At 47.2% G+C, this 23,011-nt stretch overlaps 1 protein-coding gene across 2 annotated transcripts in view; it reads right to left on the reverse strand.

Moving 5' to 3' along the window:
• The window catches only part of LOC144141132 (uncharacterized), a 50,233-nt gene that overhangs the window by 12,244 nt on the left and 14,978 nt on the right, over positions 1-23,011 (reverse strand). Inside the window, exon 5 of one of the 2 annotated variants that reach the window (XM_077672662.1) lies at positions 223-393. The exons of the other annotated variant lie outside the window; for it this stretch is intronic. Within the exon in view, the coding sequence (XP_077528788.1) occupies positions 223-393 (171 nt within the window). The remainder of the gene's footprint in view (positions 1-222; positions 394-23,011) is intronic. 2 annotated transcript variants of the gene reach the window in all.

The raw sequence follows: 23,011 nt of genomic DNA on the forward strand, positions 1-23,011 counted from the left end.
GCTGCTGAGCCCAAGGACATGGGTTCAACCCCGGCCATGATGGCCGCTTTTCTGAATGAGGCGAAGAGCAAAAACACCTGTGCGTCGAGATCTCGGTGCACATTAGAGATCTCTAGATGGTCAAAATTAATCCGGAGCCCCCCACTTCGGCAACCCTCATAACCCAGGTTTAGCTGACACCAACAATCAATCAATTATAATGCACAATTAGAAGCACCTCACCCGGAAGTAATTAAGTGAGAGCTCCTCAAGGAGTGGCAGCTTGTCCAACACCGATGACATGTTTGGTGTGAAATCGAGCAGCGAGTACTCGTACGAGAAGGCAACGATGAGCGCCGTCAAGCGCGTGAACTTGGCAATAGTCGGTACGACATCCGGACTCTTCAGGACCAACTGCAACCATGCAGAAAAAGAAGTGTGAGGTCAGCAGTCCTAAAATTTACAACAAATCAAGCTTCCTAGTCGCTGGCTGAATCAGGTTCTACGGTTGGCTGCGGGACAGATGTGCGAGAGGGCATTATTGTGTTTACTTGATTCAACACGCACCGTTTTTTCCTGAAAATACATCCCAAAAATTGCATGCACGTTAGAATCGAGCCCCAGCCGAAAAAGTGCTAGTGGTTGCTTATTACTATCAACAATTGCACATTTGAGCAACCGAACCATCAAAGATTGCTCATTCGGTAGCAACACCAAAGTCAACACCAAAGTAACCAAAACATATCCAACAGCGGTTTATCTCTCAGCGCAGAACGGATACCACTTGCACCCTGCAAGATATATGTACGCATGCATGCAATCATGTCGTTCCGATGGGTGGTCTGCAGGCGTGCTATCTTCAAAGCACGAAGTTCACGTGCAGCCAGTGCAAAGGGCTACAAAGCCCTTGCCAGTGTTTTTAAAGCCAAGCTTTCTTGGTCTCACAAAAATGCACTGCAAAAAAGCCAACTACACAATGAGATGACACATACTTATGCTGATGAAACAAGAAAAAAAGCTTCCCGTGGTCAGAATCGAACCTGGGTCCCTCATGTCATGAAGCCGACATCCATCCGATTGCGCCATCATCGCATTCAGGTCGCTCAGCATTTCCTCCGGGTTCATTGCGTGGGCATTGGCTTTAGACTGACTGCAATGCGAGTCCTTCAATACGTGCCGCCTCTTCATTCAAGGAACACCACACACAACACCTTTATTGCATTACCTTACAACAAAGTTCAAATCCCCTCCGTATAATGACCACGATGGTCTAATGACGACGACGGAAAGTGGAGGGGGGGGGTGCTTAGCTTTCTCTTGTGGGACTCGTTTGCTGTCGTCCGAGTTCAGACTGACCTGCAACTAGTTTGCACTTTGATCATTGGTGCTTGGTTTTCGACTCTGTGGCGGTTCGCGTTTTGAGTGTTGATGCGTTGACTTTGACATTGGCGATTTGCCATTTGATTTTCGCATGCAAGAAAGCTTTGCGTTTCAACCATCGTCGTTAGACGGGCCGCTTCCGATTTCTTTTACACTTATGAATATTAAAAGAAAACCCTAGCAAATAGCAAGCACCCCTAGCAAGACCACGCTTTCCATGCTCCACCCTGACAAGGACAAAGTGAAGTACAAAGTGAACAATTGTGAAGTACATCACCTTCTACAAGGGATTGCTGTTCCGTAACAGCCTCTCAGTCAACATTCTTTTATATCTTCATGAGTTTTCTCGACCCGAGTTTGGAAGGGCAGCCTTCATGGGAGGTTTGATATCGAGTAGGTTGCGACTAGAGGGTGACGAAACCCGTCGTAACGTGATAATGTATGAAGTTCTGGCACCCAAAACAGCTTGTCTTGTGAAAAGATGCTGATGATGATTGGATTTTAATGGCGCAAGGCCAACTAAGGGCAAAGAGTGCCAAACAAAAGTAATTTCATGAGAGCGACATGAAAGTAAGAGTAACACATTTCAGTAAAAATAAACAAAGTAAAACACAACATAACGAAGATGACTGGTGTAAAGGGCCAGGTTGTCAAGATGCATGCTATGAAATGAGATGTAAAAATTTGACGTCGGTAAGAAACTAAAAAAACACGTTGAATTGAAAACATGGGCTCGCCTCCTAAGAAGTATGATGGGTGTTGTGAATATGTCGTGTGCAGGGGTGAGACAGTTGAATCAGATTTGGGAGAAGTTTTTGGAGCAGCAAAATCTTGATTTTGAAGCAGCAGAACCTTGATTTGGAGCAGATGAACGACATTTATTTTGTCACCTTGGGAGCCTAAAAACTCGGTGGGGAAAAGTGCATTTTTTAATCAGTTTTGAGCGTACATAACACGGAAAGCCTTTCAATTATGTTTTTTCTATGGTAGTATCACAAGGTACGAACTGCACTACCTTTTTACAAACCACTTTTAAATTCTTAGCCTCTATGCATAAAGTGGAGGTCCGTTGAAAAATATTGAATTGATAAACTAAGCTATCGAAAGGCACTTTTATTATCATCTGAATGACGAAATTATTTTTGTAATCCCAGACACGGCTTTACGCACAAGTGTAGACACCGCCACGGTAAAAGTTGCGCAAAACGAGGTGACAGTTGTTGCAAGGTGCACGTTCACTACGATCGTAATTTGAGTAACGTTGGTATGTTTAGCCACCTCCGTTTTGGCAATAAATTTCACTTCAGATAGATGAACTATTATTACTAAGGTGTATAATAGCCCGTCCTGCTATTGGACACTGCTTGGACATTTTGCAGCGATATAGCCTGCGCCGCCACTTCTGCAGTGTCGATCGTTTCATTATCGCCGCTCGCAAGTTCGCTGTCAAAGGCAGCAATCACTCAGCGTTTTATAACACTGCAATGAGTCCGAAATTTCACTTCAAGCACGCACCGCGCCTCACACCCAATGCCGAAACACGGCGAATTCACGGGTACCACGTTGTTTTTGATGAACTCCTGTCTTTCTACTCGCGCAACACCTCGCAACAGATCAAACGACTGAATGTGAACCCAGCCACCCCAATAACCAAAACCACGGTAGAAGTCGGCGAAGAGCCTCTGCCTGAACCACGAGCAACTGCTCCGCCCAGCGGTCGTTTTCCAATCTTTGCCTTCGTTGCCTTCCGTAATGTTGACTAGTGAGGAGGGAGTGGGGTAAGGCAGGTGCCACAATTTTCACTTTATACCGGGCATATTCCACGGTGTCAGTGCATACCACTTGCTCGGATTTTCTGTATTGACGTTGAAGAGCTTCTGCCCAAGTCACTCTTCGTGCTTGGTGGCGTACGGTGAGCGTGTTCCTGGGCTAGGGGTGAAGTTTGTTTTGTCCTGACTTCTAGAGGGACCATGGCCGCGTCTTCCATCTCCGTGAGAATGCTAAGCCTTAAAGAGGCCAAAACTGATCGAACGATGCTCGTGAGGCCTAGCCGCACTTGCTGTGCTTTGAGATGGGCTTTGACTATTTCTTGTATGGTGTTGTGTATCCCTAGTGCTGCAAGAAGTTCAAGAAGGTGGACGTTGTCAGTGGAAGGGCTAAGGCTTGTTTGTAAGCTTGCCTAATTGAACTTTTGTCTGCTTCTTGGAGGGTCGTTTAGGGGGTTGCTTAGGCGAGGCACACCCTCTGTTTTAGTAGGTCTTGCGAAAACCGGACATTGCACTATGAGTCAATATCATGAACATGCAAGTGGGGCCTGCCAAAGTGGCAGTCCCATTCTCCACCTGAGGTCAGAGACGGCTGTACGTAGGCTAATAAGAGAGGATGTGAGGAATGAAGGAGAATCAGTGATTCATAGAGGATGAGGTACCATATTTTCAAATATATAACTCGCACTTTTGTATAAGTTGCACCCCCTGCAAAACGGCAGTTTTTCCGAAAAAGAAACAAACATATGGAAGTCGCACTGGTGTATAAGTATGTACAAAATGCACTTGTTATTCAGGTAAACTCGTATAAGATCAGTTCGTTAGAAAGCTCAGTGAAAGTACATGGTTGCAGCAGCCGCCGCCTCTGAACGGATCCCCCGGTAAGCAGTGCTAGACATGTGCATATACCATCCAAAGTCTAGACAGAACTAACTCCTCAGAAATGGTTTATTGATACACACAGATGGCATGTACTTACAGATGGTGCTTAAGCGAAACCATTGAAGCCTTCTTCCTCCGACTTGCTAACAGATACTTCATTTATTTAGACCATAGAGCTGTGTCTCTTAATGTGCGCTGACATCACGCAGCGCACAGGTGCCTTTTTGAGCGCAACCACGAGCAGCTGCCGCATACCAATTAATTCCATACATAAGTCGCACCAGTAGATAAAACGCACAACGAAAATTTCAGAAAAAAACTGCGACTTATTCATCGGAAAATACAGTACACTTAAATTATTTACACCAATTTTCTGTCTCACACCCCTACAGCTTATCGAAAAACAAAAAATACCCCAAAAGTTTTGTGTTATGTTTTATGGCACATAAGCAACTAAAGCTATCATGCACCAAACAAAAGTTTTCGTGTTTTTTGTGGATAATAACCAATTGCTTTATCTCGTTTGGAAGAATTCCTTCTTTTAAAAAGCTAAAGACAGAGGAAATTTTAACAGCATCCTCTCCTAGGAGTAGGCTGGGGTGAAACGGAATTTGCTCGCTGTAGAACAGCCTAAAATGTTTTTTCCCCAAGGCCTCAAATTTCGCACATGAGAGTAAGATGTGATTTACTGTAAGTTTTTGGTCACAATCTTCACATCTAGGTTTGTCTTGTTTCATAAGAAGAATGTTATGTGGAAGATGTGTGTGTCCAATGCGGAGATGACATAAAATCGGTTCTTTGAGGCGTTCTTATGTCTGCTTGATTCCCACTCTGCTATCATGGGTTTAACTAGGTAAAGTTTGTTGTCGGTTTCCTTATCCCATGAGGACGACCAAGTTTCTCTCAGTTTGCTCCGTATAAATTTCATGCAGTCGCTGAGAGGAATCTGTACTTTTTAAATTGTTCCATTGCCCGCCTGTGCGGCACACGCATCAGCTCTCTCATTTCCCTTGATTCCAACATGGCTAGGGACCCAGCACAACTTAATTTTCTGTCCTTGTGTTCTGGCTGTTACTAAATTGTGTATTATGTCTCCTATTGGCGGTGAGATTTTTGAGTGGCGCCCCCTGGCTCTGACGTCAGCTTAAGGACTCGCGCCGGTGTCGTCTGCTACACTCGCGCCGCTGCTGCACTTGCACCGCTGTCACCCGCTTGCGAGTGGCAGCAGTGCCTGTTATAGAAATCGCTCGCTTTTTTATTTGTATTTTTCCATTTCAAACTTATTTCCAGTAATTCAGTCATTTTGCCAGCTTCTGACACCTCTGAATAATTTCAAACTATATGCCGCACAAGTATGCAACAAACTAGGAGAGAGAGACCGACTTTCTTGAGAGCGTCGATCAGATGATCGTGTGTAACTAATCCTTTCTATCCTATTTGCGAGGTTCAGTGCTCAGAGCTCCTTGATAAATATTCAAAGTGCGTAGGCTTCCCTATAGTATTTTTTAGATGCTCTTATGAAGACTCAATAGTGTATTGATACGCACCAGGCAGCGGGTTGTGCATCAGACAGAAGGAAATAAAACGGCTGTCTTCTGTTTCTTTCGATGTTTACTTGTATCAGATGAACATTTTCTTCTGTGCCCAACGTATTATTGTTGTGCGCCGTCAGAAACGTCCTATTAAGACGTTTGGGGATAATGAGGAGGTTCCCAAAGTTCGTGTGGATATTTTCTTCTAGTTGTAAGGCATACAGTATACCTTCTTCACAAATTGGCTTTCGTTACGGCTGCGTACAATAAGGTGCATATCCGCAGCGTGTGTTGTTTATTCACATTCAACTACAATGAGGTTTGTGCTACGCCACCGCAAAACGGCGCAAGTAACATTGTCTAGAGTACTCGAAGGCGGCTTTTGTGCAACGTATTTCTATCGTAACCATCGTTATCGTAACGGACTGAGTCTCAACCCGAACAGTTATAGCATGGTTACGGTGTTGAAGGGTTGATATACCGGCTAACGAACGCAATAAATGGTATACGTGCCGGTTTTCGGTACAACACGAATCTAAACCAATTGTTTTCCAACCCCTTCAGACGTAAAGAGCAAATGCTGGCTTACTTGGGACGACAATTCATGAATTCAAAAAAATTATTCCTACTCTCTACTATCCTCGACTGAGAAGGTCGCCCACTAACCAGCTCGATTTTACTGTTAAAGTTTTCTCCTCCTCCTCATCCTAGTATTCAGTGCGGGTTTGCTCTAACGAATATCGGAATATTGGGAAGATATGGCTGTAGGAAATGTACCGAAATATCCCTCCAGGTCTGAACAAACAATGTTACATTTTTTTCCATGCACATAACTCGTTTTGCCCAATAAGCCTCCATATTGGTTAGAAACTAACACGTGCCTATACAGAGAGTTGGCTATTTGGAACTCAACCTATATTTTTTGCGCCCCATAGTGCTTGTTGGCATACTTTCATGCCAAGACAACGTAAAGTGATGTGATACATACAGTTGAGCGTTCGGCAAGGGTGCAAAAGCTGTTTTACCTTACATACGATTACCGGGAATTGCTGTGCCTTGTGCCCAAGCCGACACCCCCGAAGGCCTGGAATGTGTTTGGGTCGGTTATTGCACTATGGCTGTTCCCTTTGTTCGAAAGATTGCTGAATACAGATGCTGACACCTCGCACTGACTCTTCGCGCTCTGCACAGGACCGGCTTCGCTAAAATGGCGCGACGCCGGCAATGTTTCTTGTAGAGCAGTATCAGAATCTTTACTTTAAATCACGCCTTGAGGTAGTTGTATGCGATCTTAAGTCTTCTACTACAATAAAAAGCTCCACATACGCAAAATTTGGTGCTGACAAGCATCAAAAGTCAACTGAGCGCAAAGAAACAGCGGGGAGAGCGAGCCCCGCGAAGCAGACGACAAATGAGAGTCCCTAAGCCGACGTCGCGGAGACACGCTCTGCAGCGCCGCCCGTGGTCGCGCTCACCGCCAATTAGAGGTTGAGCTGCATTTTTGCAATGCACTGCTGTGACTGCGCTGAGAGGGTCTGTATATATAATACTGTGTTTGATTTAATTCTTAATTATCCTTTCTACTGCCACAGCAATGGCATAACACTCTGCTGTGTAAATCGAAGCGCACTGGGGTGGCCTGATCACCTTTTCCCATTTCCCTTCCGCTACTGCACTCCCGACATAGCATGATATTTTGGAACCGTCTGTGCAAATTGCTGTGTATTCTTTATATTTTTCGTCTAGTGCCAAAAATTCCTGTAAAGTATGATCTCGCGGTGTCTGCTTTTTTTGAAGGCGTGTTAGTGTGAAGTCACCTGTTGTAGGAAAAATATACCAAGGTATACCCTTCAAAGGAGTGTACTCATGTTTTGTAAGGTGCAAAAGTGTTATAAAGACAAAACACCTGGTGTTAGTTATGGACAGTGCAGTGTAAAAAGATTACACGTGTTTTGTCCATAACAACGCCACACCATCTCAGTAAACAAGACACCCTTTGAAAGGATGCAATTAATGATAAAACGTCATCTAGAGCGGTGCATTATTGAGTTTTTGCCAGGCTGTAAGGCTGTTACAAAGAAAAACAACCCAACAGGTGTTTCCTTTGTATTGTTTTGTTCGAGTGCGAAGGTGTTAGTTATAGACAGTGGCAATTCCCCTGAAGGGTGTAAATTATTTTACAGCGAGAAAATTATCCTTAAAGGGGCACTGACACAAAATTTTGAAGGCGAGATAACATCGGAGATAGATTGGTGGGAACACATATACATCATCTGCAGAATATCAGCGGCGAATACAGCCTAGAACATATTTAAAATCAATTTTGAAGTGTGCGAAACGCAACCGAGCAGCCAGCAGAGGACCACGCGCAATTTTAAATAAACAACATCCAAACACGTCACGAGTTTGTGTTTGCCGCTTCCGCACTACCGGCGTTTTACGCGGGCTCGCCCGGCTCGCCGCTCCAATCGGAAAGCCGGAGGGCGGAGCTTCTGCTCTCGAGAACGAACGACCCGATCGTTGGCGGCGGAGGCGCCGTGATTTCGTCAGCTAATCGGGCAGCTGGCCGCGACCAAAGTTCTACAGCGATTCCAGGCACTCTATTTCTATTACTGTTTATTACCATTGGATGCGAACACGCGCCGGAGGCACGCAAAGCTCACTGAGCTAGCCGCACGGTCGCTGTGCAGGCGGCGGCCACGGCCGCGAAGTGGCCCAGGCCGGCGCAGGTAGCTCGAGTGATAGCTTGTTACCGCTGCACGAAATTGTCCCCAAGTCCCGACCATAGTGGCTTACATGAGAAAGGAGTTAATGATGCGATGGCGGGTTGCATTAAAAATTGTCATCTGCACCGCTTACGAGAGCGGCACTCGAATATCCGCCGCAGTGCTGAGCCGAACACATCTGTAGGCGGACTTGTAGGCAGACCGCCCGGCTGCTCCCAGCGCGCGTCTTGCCACCCACCGTCTCGAGCGTCGCGCGTCGTTCTTTAGTCGCGGTAGCATTTGCACTCGCAGCGCCTGCGTCACATCCACGGTCGCTTTTTAATTAAGCGCCTCACGAGATCAGTACGGGGGGGCATTCGCAGAAACTGCCGTCGATGCGGATTCGACAGTGCTACGGCGGCTCTGCTCTGTGATATCCCTCCGACGGTCACGTGGTCAGCTTTGTTCACACAAAATCCACAAAATCTATCGTTTCGCGGCACTCGCTGAAACCGAAACTGCGACTGGCCGCATTTAAAATCCCTCTAATTAAACAGCCGTCGCACGCTGAAGCAAATGAGGTTTCTACAGGTTGTAAGTAGGTCACTAGCTACTTATCGCAACGAAAAAAACAAGATGCTAAATTTTTGTGTCAGTGCCCCTTTAAAGGGGCACTGACACAAAATTTTGAAGGCGAGACAACTTCGGAGATAGATTGGTGGGAACACATATACATCATCTGCAAAATATCAGCGGCGAATACAGCCTAGAACATATTTAAAATCAATTTTAAAGTGTGCGAAACGCAACCGAGCAGCCAGCAGAGGACCACGCGCAATCGACATCCCGAGGATATTGTGTAAATAAAGAACATCCAAACACGTCACGAGTTTGTGTTTGCCGCTTCCGCACTGCGGCGTTTTTCGCCGGCTCGCCCGGCTCGCTGCTCCAATCGGAGGGCCGGAGGGAGGAGCTTCTGCTCTCGAGAATGAACGACGCGATCGTTGGCGGCGGAGGCGCCGTGATTTCGTCAGCTAATCGGGCAGCTGGCCGCGACCAAAGTTCTACAGCGATTCCAGGCACTCTGTTTCTATTACTGTTTATTACCATTGGATGCGAAAACGCGCCGGAGGCACGAAAAGCCCACTGAGCGAGCTGCACGGTCACTGTGCAGGCGGCGGCCACGGCCGGCGCAGGTAGCTCGAGTGAAAGCTTGTTACCGCTGCATGAAATTGTCCCCAAGTCCCGACCATGGTGGCTTACATGAGAAAGGAGTTAATGATGCGATGGCGGGTTGCATTGAAAATTGTCATCTGCACCGCTTACGAGAGCGGCACTCGAATATCCGCTGTAGTGCTAAGCCGAACACATCTGTAGGCGGACCTGTAGGCAGACCGGCCGGCTGCTCCCAGCGCGCGTCTTGCCACCCACCGTCTCGAGCGTCGCGCGTCGTTCTTTAGCCGCGGTAGCATTTACACTCGCAGCGCCACCGCCACATCCACGGTCGCTTTTTAATTAAGCGCCTCACGAGATCAGTACGTGAGGGCATTCGCAGAAACTGCCGTCGATGCGGATTCGACAGTGCTACGGCGGCTCTGCTCTGTGATATCCCTCCTACGGTCACGTGGTCAGCTTTGTTCACACAAAATCCACAAAATCCATTGTTTCGCGGCACTCATTAAAACCGAAACTGCGACTGGCCGCATTGAAAATGCCTCTAATTAAACAACCGTCGCACGCTGAAGCAAATGAGGTTTCTACAGGTTATAAGTAGGTCAATAGCTAGTTATCGCAACAAAAAAAACAAGATGCAAAATTTTTGTCAGTGCCCCTTTAACAGAAAATTATTTCACAGTGTAGATGTGTGTGTACACTGTAAATTGATTCACATTCTTTTTGTCCAGGACTAACACCCTCACACACTATCAAAGTAAAAAACCCTCTGAAAGGGTGTTGTTTACGATCAAACACACTTAAAAGGCTGTACTCTAGTGTATTGGCTAGGGTGTAAGGGTGTTATAAAGGACAAAATACTCTTAAAGATGTTTTCCTTTGCTTTTTTTGTCTAGGACTAGCACCCTCCCACCCTATCAAAAAAAGAATCTTTCGAATGGCTGTTGTTTACGATAAAAACCTTTTAAAGGGGTTATTTTAGTGTTTTGGCTAAATTGTAAGGGCATTACAAATGACAAAATACCCTTAAGGATGTTTTCCTTTGCTTTTTTTTTTGTCTAGGACTAGCACCCTCACACCCTATCAAAAAACAAAGAAAAAGACCCTTTGAAAGGGTGTTGTTTATGATAAAACACCTTTAATAGGGTGTATTCTAGTGTTTTGGCTAGGGTGCAAGAGAATTATAAATGACAAAATACCCTTTAAGGGCTACTGAAGTGCTTTTAGTATGGGGTAAAAATACATTTTTTGCAATTAATACATTGGTTCGTTTATGCCTGTAAAGTTTTTTCGTCATTTTTAGCTTGGGAACAGAGGTATTCGTCGGTAAAGTTGGCCCTACGCCCCGCTCACTGCTCTCTCCCGTATCGCCGGAAGAGCGAGAAACCGAGAGGCAGCGACTGGAAGTAGCGTCATATTCGGAAGATGGCCAGCGGCGTGCGCCGCCGCTTCACTGTGTCCCCGTTTTGTGGGCGACGTTCCGAATTAGTCGGGCGTGTAATCTGCACTTTATTTATCTTTATTGTCCAGAGTTGCTTCGGAGTTGATTTTTAACCGTTATGCCGCTGCGTTTTTAGAGATTCCCTAAAGCGACTCCTAGACACCAGTGATTTCCTACCCGAGCGCCCGTGGCTACTACATTGCCTTCACAAGTAGTCAGGGCCGGCCGTGTCGTTGGGTGCTCTGTGCTTCACACGCGAAGCGAAGGGCTCAAACAAATACAGAGGTACCCCAAGTGCCTGATCCATTATTATTAGGGGATTAGAAAATTTGTGGGACCGCAGCTCTGGGCTTCCCGAACTTCTTGTTCGTTTTCCCGGTCAACATTGTTAGCTATGACGACAGCTTAGCTAAGTAGGTAGATTTTAAGAAGAAATCAAGCAAGCTGGGAAGCATGAAGCGTTTTCTGCATGTGGGAGCGCTCCGCACACTCGCCGGTCCTGCATTCCCGTAAGGCACACGATGCGGTTCGAACTGCGCATGCCGCGGCAGCAACCGCTTTTCGCTGCTGCCCAGAAACAAGGCAGTCGCGAAAAGCAAGGTAAACGTGCAAGAGAGTGGATGATAGTGTGGTGAAAAACTGTGCTAGGGATTGTCATCCAAGGTGACTTTGAAAGAGGCGATCGAATTTGAATCGCAATGCGAAGCGCCGACCGGTCGCGGAGGCTCGTCGACGGCAGCAAATGCACCTGCCCGAGCACGAGATGTGGTGAGAGGCCGATGGATGGCGCTTGATTGATTGACTGTAGAGTTTAACGTGCCGACGCAACGCAGGCGATGAGGCGCGCCGTAGTGGAGGGCTCCGGATTAATTTTGACCACCTGGGGATCTTTAACGTGCGCCGAAATCTCCGATGGATGGCGCTACCTGCGCGCAAGAATGAACACAGCACGGATCGCTAGAATGACTATCAACGGTAAAATACGCTCCCACATGCGATAAAGGGGATGACAGTGTGGTGAAAAACTGTGTTAAGGATAGTCATTTGCAATTGTACAGTTAGCAGCGACCAAATATCTGCCTTGATACTAAGCCTAAAGTTACCAACATCCGAAGCGATCCGTGCAACCCAAGCCGGCTAGACCTGTTGGGGGAGGCGTTCTTCTAAAGCTCGTCAAGGGGCAGCGTGCTGCGTTTGGGTTCCTCTACATTTTGGGGGGCCACCAACGTTAGGTTCTCCTATTCTAAAACTGTGTATGTGCACTAATGCCACGTCCGCTGACCGGCCGCGCAGCGACCCGGCACCAGCACCTCGGAGCGACGCGGCGACCGGCCGCTCGCTAGCTGCTGCTTGCACGCATCGCGGGCCGCTGCACATAGTTTCTTACCACCTGGCCGAATGTAAAAACTAAGTTACACATGCGAGGAAGGGGATGATGGTGTGTTGAAAAATTGTGCAAGGATTTGTGACTAGCACTGGTAGTGAAAGCGGCGAACCAATATCTGCACAACTTCCCTGCATCATAGAAACAGAAGTCGGCCATGAGCCATTGGGGAGAACCGCTTTCTAAAGCTCACCGCGAGCGAACTTGTTGCGTTTATACTTCCCTCGGGCTATCCTATTCTAAGACAAGATCGTGTGACTTCTATTCACCAGAGGACTTTCTGGCCCGTACCTGAACGGGAACAGAACGAGCTCTTCAAGCCGTGCGGTCATCGCAGCGCCGGCACTTCCGAATATGACGTCATCTGCCACCACCCAATCGCGAAAGGCAGCCAGAGCTTTTGCCGTGCCCCCGGGCAGGCGTCGTTTGTTTTGACGAAAAAAGATGGTTTGGGGGTATTTACACATAAAATAAACATGTTTTTCGAATTCAGCGTCAAGAACATGAAGTAATGCCCCCAACAAATTTTTTTTGAAAAGCTCTTCACCAGCCCTTAAAGGATGTTTTGCCTTGCTTTTTGTCTAGGACTAACACCCTCACACCCTATCAAACTAAGAAAAAACCGTCTGAAAGCGTGTTGTTTACGATAAAACACCCTAAAAAGGGTGTACTCTAAGTGTTTTGGCTAGGGTGCAAGGGCATTATAAATGACAAAATACCATTAAGAATGTTTTCCTTTGCTTTTTTTGTTAGAATGTAAGGGTGTTAGTTATAAACAGTGATTTACACCCTTAAGGGGGGACGCGGCTTTCAAAATCAACTTTTTTATTTCTTTGTGGATTTTGATGAAAATTGGCACAGCAACTGGAAATGTTCTGTGATAACACCATAAAAATTTCAAGGTAATATTTTGATAACTTTTTTATTTATTAAATTTTCTTTCTGTCCCGCTTGTACCGAGCTTGAGCGACTTATAAAACATGATAGAAAACTTGTTCGGAGCGCTTTGCCTTCCAAATTGAATGGATGAGGTCGTGACAGTTTTAGAATTTTTTTTACAACACAATGTTTTTTAGTTTTCATTTTTTTAGATGTTAATGTGCAACAGGCACGTCGACTGTGAACGACTATTTGAATAAAAAAATCCCCAAAAAACAAATCTGGAAAACCAAGAGTGTCACGAATTCAACTGTTCATCAAGGAATGTAATGCAAGAAACGGAATCAAAATAGACCCAGCGGTCACGATGAAATCCCTGGAACAAGCGACACAGGTAGCAAAAAAAACTTCTTTGAGAAAACTGCTTCCAAAGTTACAACATAAATTTCACTTATCAAATGTCATCACGGTTGTAGCCTTTCATGCCCTTTTGAACATGGGGCTTCTGGAAGGCCTTGCCTTGCAATTGGAGTGCCTTTTACAGCCTTTCTCTTTCCACAAAACATCATTTTTAGCTCCTCTGTGAAGAGTACATAGCCCAGTTAGCAAACCAAACGGAGAGGTAGATGGCTTTCAATGCAAAGTAGATTAGCTGGTTGTCTGTATCGCACTGGACAACTTCCCTTTGCAGTTTTGTCCAAATGGCAACAAGTGAAGCATTTTTTTAAAATTAAATTTGAAAATTTCTGGCTCCTTTTATGTTTTACTACTTTGCCTGGCGCAGCAACTTAGTACTCATACGTGCAGGTGTTCATTGCCAAAAGTTTGCATACCACAAGGATGCAAATGAGCTACTTTGAAGCTTGGTATAATATTGTGCATTACACCAACTTTGATGACAGGTTTTTTTTTAACAACTTTTGACGTTCAAGGCATCCAATATTTCTCGCAGCACAGTCAGTATGCCCGAAGCCATAGATCATATGCATTGGTATCAGTAATTTCCCTAAAAAAATCACTGTTAAATGCTACGACAGTAAGGTAATTTTTTAACGCAGAGAACATATTTTTATTCCTATTGGCTGCGAGGGCCACCACTGGAGAGGCCGGCGCTGCGATCGTTTTGACGTCACTTGTAGGATCCCCGTTCCTACCTTGCTGCGTTGTTGGCTTGCTGCGCGTGACATTTCGTTCAGGACCCGCTTTATAAGTGCATTTCCGTGCTAATTTTCGGCGTTTGAAGTTCATTATCAGTGCGTGAAGCGTAGTTTGACCTCATGGGGACTTTATAACCGTGGCAGACTGCCCGCGAACAACTTGAGCGTGATGGCGTATGCGGACGTATGCGACCGAACCCGGTGTAAGCGTAAGCTGCGGCTCGTTTCCCTGATCAACATTTAGCTCGTCTACGATAGATTTCGGTGTTCGTTCTCAAGAAATAGGTGAAGGAGGAAATCATGAAGTGTTTACTGCTCGCAGAAACGCTCCGCACACACGTCCGCCGTGCCTGCAGCCCGCCGACGGCTCGAAACGACGTAGGTCGCGACAGCAACACCTTGTTGCCGCTTTTTAAAATCACACTGATCGCGGAAAAGGAGGTCCGCATTCGCGAAAGTGGATGTTCGTGTGGTGAAAAATTGTGCTGCGAAGTGTCAACAGCTGCGATTTTCAAGGCGACGCTCAAATATCTGCCGCGATCTACGGCGACCGGCCGCGGATGTCGGGCCCCACGCCACCGGCCCGTTCGCGCACGGTGCGGCGAGCGGCTGAAGGGTGGCGATACCTGCGCACAAAAATCGGCCGAAGCCGCGACAGGTATCTTTATCATGGAAGGCTTAAATGGCAGTAACCACGGATACAAACTTCCACATACGAGAAAAGGGGTGACAGCGTGGTGAAAAGTTGTGTTAGGGACTGTCATTCGCGACTGTAACGACAGCAGCGATGAAATAGCTGCCGCGACGCTAAAACTAAAGTTCCCAACATCGGACCCAGCGCATCCGAAACCGGCGGCGAGTTAGCTGTTGCAGAAGACCCTCTTCTAAAATTCGCTGCGCGCAAGCGTGTTGCTTTGGGTTCCACGAACTTCTTGGGGGCCTCTAACGCTTGGTTCCCCTATTCTTAAACTCCCCATTACCCCACGACGTGTTTCGCCTCGTACGCAACCATGCCTTCTGTGAGCAATCGTGAGTACTCGTACTTGATGCTAGATAAAGGCGCAGGAAAATCTTGTGTTGCAGAGGTCTTAATAAACACAGCCAAGTCTAAACTCGCTCGAAGGCGTTAAAACTCCTGTTAATACCATTCGTACATTGCGGACAAGTTGTGGCGAAAAGTAAACATATCAGCAGTACAGAGTACTAGTGATCATTAATCAAATCAGGGCGTGACTATAAAAAAAAAGCATTGGAGGGGAAATAGGCACTGCTTAAGCCAAAGTGCAGATCGTACCAGCACTTTTAAGACTGTGCGGCAAAGCAATCCGCTCACCGGTCTCACGTAGTCATTCATTTTTTACCACGCAATGCGTGCAGTACGCGTGGTGAGATCGCAATTGAGCGCCACGTTTCTGCCGCTGTTGCGAGGTCTATTTTCTTGCACACACAGTCGCGTACATGTCACGTCGCAAGTATTTCATAATGAATTAACAGTGTACTTTTCTCGGCACCAATTGTATCGTCCCTGGCGTTAGCTGGCTGCATACGAGCTGTCGGTGGCGATGGTAGCAACTACCCAGCCGTGGCGGTGTTGTCGGGAACAAGCAAGCCGTTGATTGCTTGCCCGGATTATTTGGTCTGTAGACAACTTTCTTCTGTAATTTGCTGAAAAACCGCGAGGAGGGGGCACACGGCGGCCACAACAAAAACGTGCGGTCGCATAAGCACAGGAAATGTGTTCTAGCAGACGACAGCATAACCCGGCGTCCTACAAGTCACGTCACTCGTAGGTGGCGCCACGGTATGTCCTCGAGGCCAATATTCCAAGCTCAAACCTATTTGCATGATTATTAGAAGAGCACGGGAAACGTTGCACAAGAAAGGTGATATGGCTTGCGCGCATCGCAGCACACACTTACCATGACATATCGTACTTTGATTATCCCTGTCAGGTCGCTTTTAAGATTACATCTAACATCGCAGGCATTAATTACAACTACTGGCGTTCAATAGTAACCGGCTGCGCAGACGTGATGCTCCAATGCACGTTGGCTACACCGTGCGCGCCGCAGCGTTTGATGCGTCGACCGTTTCTTTCCCAAGGCTGGCGAGCCCACAATCAAAACACAGCAATAACTAAGCATGTAAACATCGCAATTCCGACTAAAAGTTCCCTTCACGAACCGCCATCGCAAGCGCGCACGCCGCGTCACCCTCCGGGGTCTGGCGACGGTAGAGTCACGCGCACCACGAAGCGTTCGATGACCTCCGCCTTTCGAGCCACACAACTTCTTGTAATCTGGCTCGTGATGTCAGGCCTTCCTATCGCGATAACATCCGAGTTGAATACCACAGACTGAACAGAAACCTGCTCGAGCCAAGCAGCGAAAATGAACTCAAACTGCCCATGCTACGCAGCTCAGGAGACCGCCATCTTGCATTGATGATGATGGTTGGTGTTTAATGGCGCAAGGCCAATGAGGGCAAAGAGCGCCAGAGTAGTTATTTAATGAAAAGAAGTGATTACCACAAAAGGTAGGTATAAAACGTGTAAACCAGACATTGTAAGATCAATAAAAATAATGGTGATGACTGGTGTATAGGGCCAGATTTGATTATGCATGATAGGAAATGAGGTTTAAAAACTTAACGTCTGACAAATACTTAAACACGCGTTTCACAGAAACCATGGCATCGTCACCCAGAAACAACGATGGGTGTAGGGGAATATGTTGTCTGTAGAGTTCTCTGAAGTGTTTGTGTCGTGTTGTGTCAAGTGCCTTGCATTGTATGAGTATGTGGACTACGGATAGGCCCTCCCCACACCTGCTACACAGGGGTCTTGGAGTTCCCGTGAGCAGGTGCGAGTGCGTTACATGTGTATGGCCTATCCGTAATCTAGCTAAGGTAACTCCAATGTGCCTGTTGTGTGAGTCAGTAGTGTATTGTCCCAAGTGTGGTTTTATGACATGTAGTTTGTTGTCTGCCTGTTCGCTCCAGTCTGCTCGCCAAGTTTTACGGAGTTGCTGTCTTATGTGTGGCTTGAGGTCTGTGTAAGGTAGTGATGTTATGTTGACTGTGTTTCGGAGTGCACCATTGGCGGCCATTTCATCCGCCAGTTCATTTCCGCTGATGCCAGAGTGGCCTGGCACCCAACACACAGTCACCTCAAGGTTTGAAGAATACGCCACCATAAGTGATTTCAGGACAAGGTTAACGACATGATTTTTCGATGACTTTCCAGATGACAATCCATGGACGACGCTTAGCGAATTTGTATAGATGACGGATTTAGGAATATGATGTTCAACTATCTGACTCACAACCAGAAAAATGCCATATGCTTCTGCCGTAAAAATACTTGTACAAACATTCATGGTTCTATATGCTTCAAAACTGGGTACGTGCGCAGCACAAGACACCGCAGTGAACGTTTTAGATGCATCGATGAAAAACTCTGCAGCCCTGTATTTATCCTGCAGATACATGAAATGCTGCAAAATCCCACTTCTTGGTGTCATGTTCTTATTGTATCGTATGAAAGACAGATCGCATGACACAGGACGGAGATGCCATGGTGCTCCAAGATCAGTGTGGGATGGTTTGAATGTGTCTAAGGAGACCTCATGAATAGTCACCTCATCCCTCACTCTCTGCGAGAAGGGAACGGAAATTGATGGGCGGTTTAAAAAGAGTTTAGTTGTGGACGTATCATTAAAAACCGGTTTAAAGGGATGGTTATTCATTGATGAGATTTTGGAGGCATACAGAAGATCAACATAAATTCGCTGGTACGCTAAGCACCATTTGTCGCACTCAGCATAAAGACTGTGGACCGGACTGGTACGGAACGCCCCACAAGACAGGCGAAGCCCCAAGTGAAGCACTGGGTCGAGCATTTTAAGTGCTGTTTTTTGTGGCTGACCCATACACAACACTTCCGTAGTCCAACCGTGACCCCACCAACGCGGCATAAAGTCGAAGCAAAAGTTGTTTGTCTGCACCGTATGATTGGTGAGATAAGACTTTCAGAATATTCATTGTTTTGAGGCATTTTTGTTTGAGTCGTTTTATGTGAGGGATGAATGTGAGTTTCTCATCAAACACCACACCCAAAAACTTGCGTTCTCTTTTTACTGGAATCGAGTCACCAAAGAGTTTTACTTCGGGATCGGGCAGGATGCCCCGCCTTTTTGAGAACACAACGCAGGTACTTTTAGAAGGATTAAGTTTAAATCCATTTTCATCAGCCCAGCGGGAAAGTTTGTTTACCCCAAGCTGGACCTGACGTTCACAAATGAATATGTTACATGATTTGAAAGATGTTTGAACGTCATCTACATACATCAAGCAGGATATGGTTGGCGGCAGTGCCTTTCGGAGAGAGTTCATCTTAACTATAAACAAGGTGCAGCTCAATACGCCACCTTGAGGCACGCCATTCTCCTGCACGTGAATGTTTGAAAGTGCCGAACCGACTCTGGCACGAAATGTTCGTTTAGACAGGTAACTGGAAAGAGTATTCAGCATGTTACCTGTTACACCATAGGATTTTAGGTCTGCAAGAACGCCATAACGCCATGCCGTATCAAAAGCTTTCTCGATATCAAAAAATACGGTCACGCAGTACTGTTTGTGTATAAAGGCATCCTTAATGTAAGATTCCAGTGCAACTAATTGATCGTTTGTGGATCGCCCTGCCCGGAAGCCTGCCTGGCAGCTCGCGAGAAGACCATTGTACTCAAGAAAGTACACGAGCCTACGGTTTATACTCTTCTCGAGGAGCTTGCACAGGCAGCTTGTCAAAGCAATGGGTCGGTAACTGGCAGGAGAGAAAGGGTCCTTCCCTTCTTTCAGGAAAGCCACTACTATGGCCTCCCTCCAAGAGCGAGGAATGTGCCCTGAAAGCCATATGTTATTGTATAGGTGTAAAAGTGTTTCAAGGGTGTCTGAGTGTAGGTGTTGTATCATCGTGTATGTGATTTTGTCTCCACCTGGCGCTGAAGGCTTACATGTGGTCAGGGCTGCCTCCAGCTCATGAATTGAAAAAGGAGAATTGTAAGAAGTGTGCCACTTGTTGCTATCACGCAGTGACTTCTTCTCCGCAGATGTTTCGTGTTTCATGAAAGTGTTTGTGTAGTGTGCTGAACTGGACACGTGTTGGAAGTGTTGTGCAAGTGTGTTAGCCTGGTCTTCCAGTGTGTCCCCTGTTGTACTAACCAGGGGCAGGCTGTGTGTCTGTTGTCCTTTTAGTTTGCGTATTCGTGTCCAGACTTTGCAAGAGTCAGTGTAAGAGTTTATGGATGTTATGAATGAGCGCCAACTCTCTCGTTTTGACTCACGGCGCACACGTTTTCCCATCGCCTTAGCCCTTTTGAACAATAAAAAGTTTCCTGACGTGGGGTACCGGCGCAGGATACCCCACGCCTTGTTCTGGGCATCTCGCGCCCGCCAACAGTCCTCATTCCACCACGGCCTCCTCTGGTTGCGCGGGGCACCAGAGGCGTGGGGAATGGACTTTTCGGCGGCGTCGAGGATGTGCGCCGTGAGGAGTTGGGTAGCTTCTTCAACGTGTAGGTGTCCTATGGATGTGTGGTGTAGTTTGGATGTCTTTGTAAATGTATTCCAGTTAGCTCGTGCTTCATTGAACCTAGTATGGGAAGATGGACTGCATGGGCCTTCACCTATGTATGTTAGTGAGGTGGGCAAGTGGTCACTGCCATATGGGTCGGTGCCCCCACCCCACTCGAGAAGAGGAAAGAGAACTACAGAGCCAATAGCCAAGTCAAGATATGAGTATGTGTTGTGTCCTATGTTATGGTATGTAGGCTGTTTATTGTTGAAAAGGCATGCTCCAGAGGATGTAAGAAACCTCTCTATCAGGCGACCCCGGGCATCCGTACGAGAAGAGCCCAATAGAGAATTGTGAGCATTAAGGTCGCCTGTTAAGATGTATGGTTCGGGCAGCTGGTCAACCAACGCCTCGAAGTCAGAGCTCGAAAGCGCAAGATCAGAAGGAATATATATAGAGCATACCGTTATCAACCTATTAAATATTATTGTTCAAATTGCTACAGCCTCAAGGACAGCGTTCAGAGTGACAGGGTGGCAGGCTAAAGATTTCCGGGCAATTATGGCCACACCGCCAGAAGAGTGTGTGCAGCCATCCCTGTTCTTTCTGAAGACTATGTAACTATTCAAGAAATTTCTGTGCTTGGAATTCAAATGTGTTTCCTGAACACACATTACACTTGGCTGATTAGCATGCAGTATTTCGTATACATCGTCAAGATTTTTAAGAAGGCCTCTACAGTTCCATTGAATTATGTTTTCTCTTCCCATTAGTTAGTGTGAGAGCTACTGGAGTGTGTATGTTTGTTTATGTGTTGTCTTTCGGGGCTGTGACTCTCGCCTTTTTTGGCTTGTCGGAAGGCTTTGGCGTCGGGACGCGTTCCTTGCGGTGTACCGCAGACAAGAATGGTTCGACGTCCATTTCATCCTCGGATGTCCTCAGAACACCTGAGGGATCAGGCTCCTTGGACCGCGGCCCCTTTGGGGCGCGCTTTTCCTTGCCCGCAACCGACGAGGGTTTTAAAAACGCCTCTGATGGTGCAGGCGGTGTGGTGGGGGTGGGAGCTGCCGCTGGCTCCCCCATTTCCATCTCCGTGCCCTCGCATGTGGTTTGGGATGGTGGAGCGGAAGTGGAGGATGCAGCATCACTCCCACCGGACGTGGATGCCACCACAACCGCTGCTGGCTTAGAGAGCGGTGCGGAGGCGGGTTGGGCCGCCGGAGGCGACCCGAGGGGGGGCGGGACCAAGTCCGACTCGCGGTACTGGGTCCCCGCCGAGACCAGACGCCGCTCCGCCCCCCAGCGAGCTGCGTCGGCGTACCTCCCCAGGGGAAAGAGGCAAACCTCTTTCGCGCCTTTGGGAAGGAGATGTTCTCGGTTACTTTCACGTTGATAATCTTCTTTTCCTGTTGAAACTTTTCAGGGCTGCGGGACCATGCTGCGTGCGGCCCCTGACAGTTTGCACAGGTGAAGGTAGTAGAGTCACAGTTTTCCGTAGGGTGGTCATGTGCGACGCATTTCGCGCAGGTAGTTTTGCCGCGACAAGAAGTTGTACCGTGCCCGAATCGCTGGCACTTGTAGCAGCGGCGCGGGTTAGGTATGTACGGACGTACACCACACCTAATGAAGCCAGCATTGATGCGCTCAGGAAGTTTTGATTTGTTGAATGTCAAGATTATGTGCTTTGTTGGTATTTCTACATTGTCACGACAGATGGTGATTCTCCTGACAGCGGTAACGCCCTGATCCTTCAGGCCTTCCAGAAGGTCGGCTTCTGTTTCACTTAGAAGATCTGGCTCAGATATCACACCCTGCGAGCTGTTGAGGCTGCGGTGGGGTGCGACAGTGATGTCCAGATCTGCCATGCGGGTTTGGGTCCGGAGATTTGGGCTTGCTGCTGCGTCTTGACTTCAACTAACACTTCGCCTGTTCGTAGTTTTTTTGCCACGAAAGATTTGCCAATGATTCCTTCAGGAAACTTTGAGACGAGGAATACAGACTGGGAGGAGAGGGGTTTGGACTTATCTATTGATTCAAGGACCAAAAAACGAGGATAGTTGTCAGGTTTCGGAATGTTGATGGTTGGTAGGGATGGAAAGGAAACTTCGGTGCGGCCCCTTTTCAGGGACCGATCACGTTTTGAGGGGGGTTTTGATTTATCCATACGGCCTAGGAAAAAGCAGGGAGACGGGGGTACTTTCTCCTTTGACCTTACCCTGGTAGTCAAAGAGGTCCCGGAGCTCCCTGCCTGGTAAACAGACAGGAAACCCATCCGCCGGAGCTTGACCTGGGCTCCGACGGCCACCGTTCGTGGTTTCTAACCCTCCACCTATAAACACATCGCCACGGTTGGATCCAGCTTATGTTTGGGGGCTCGGGCTCCGCGGTATCGCCAGTACCGTCACCAAGATTGCTCAAGGTGCCCCGTGCGGGGCATCTTGCATTGCGCCGCGACACCCAATCAAGAGGGTCGTCTTAGCGCGCCCCGACCGGAGGACGAATAGTGCTTCAGCATCTATTTCTAGCTTAGTTTGTGCGTCGTTTCTTTTCTGCCGTTCGTGCGTTTGAGAATGAACAAAGATAAAAGAGACGAGCGGAACCGCAAAGACGAACGCTCGGCCGATCTAACAATTTCAAAATGGCCGCGCTCGGTGGCATTGTTACATTGAACTAGAATACTAGTTCACTATAGCACCGTTGCGGAGATACAGCGCTCCGAAAATTGCCGTTTTTTCGCCCTTTTGCGCTAAAAATTTGTCACCGCGCCTGGCAAAACTACTTTTTTATGCCACTTTGCGACGCTCTTCAGCGGAAAACTTTGCAGACGCACAGAATAGGAAACATAGAAGCCGAATATGTGGCTTTCAAAAAAATCATGTTTTGGTCATTTTTCTAAAGTTGAAAGCCGTGTCCCCCCTTAATTCTTTTGTTGTCGCACTTATTCAAAAACGTTCAATTTGAACAATACCTTGGGAGCCCCTTTTCATAGTGTACCTGACGTTACTGGACCAACCAAACCTGTTTGGGGTTAGCTCAGAAAATGCCCGCTCAAAATCAGTTTTCATTTTTACAACAAAAACATGACTTTTGACATGCAGTTGCATCACCTAGGTGTAGAAAAGCGGCATGATCATCGCACGTCACAGCTACCAAAGAAGAAG

Source organism: Haemaphysalis longicornis, unplaced genomic scaffold, assembly GCF_048455015.1.
Source record: "Haemaphysalis longicornis isolate Haplotype H1 unplaced genomic scaffold, Haemaphysalis longicornis Haplotype H1 scaffold_6, whole genome shotgun sequence".
Taxonomy (NCBI): Eukaryota; Metazoa; Arthropoda; class Arachnida; order Ixodida; family Ixodidae; genus Haemaphysalis; species Haemaphysalis longicornis.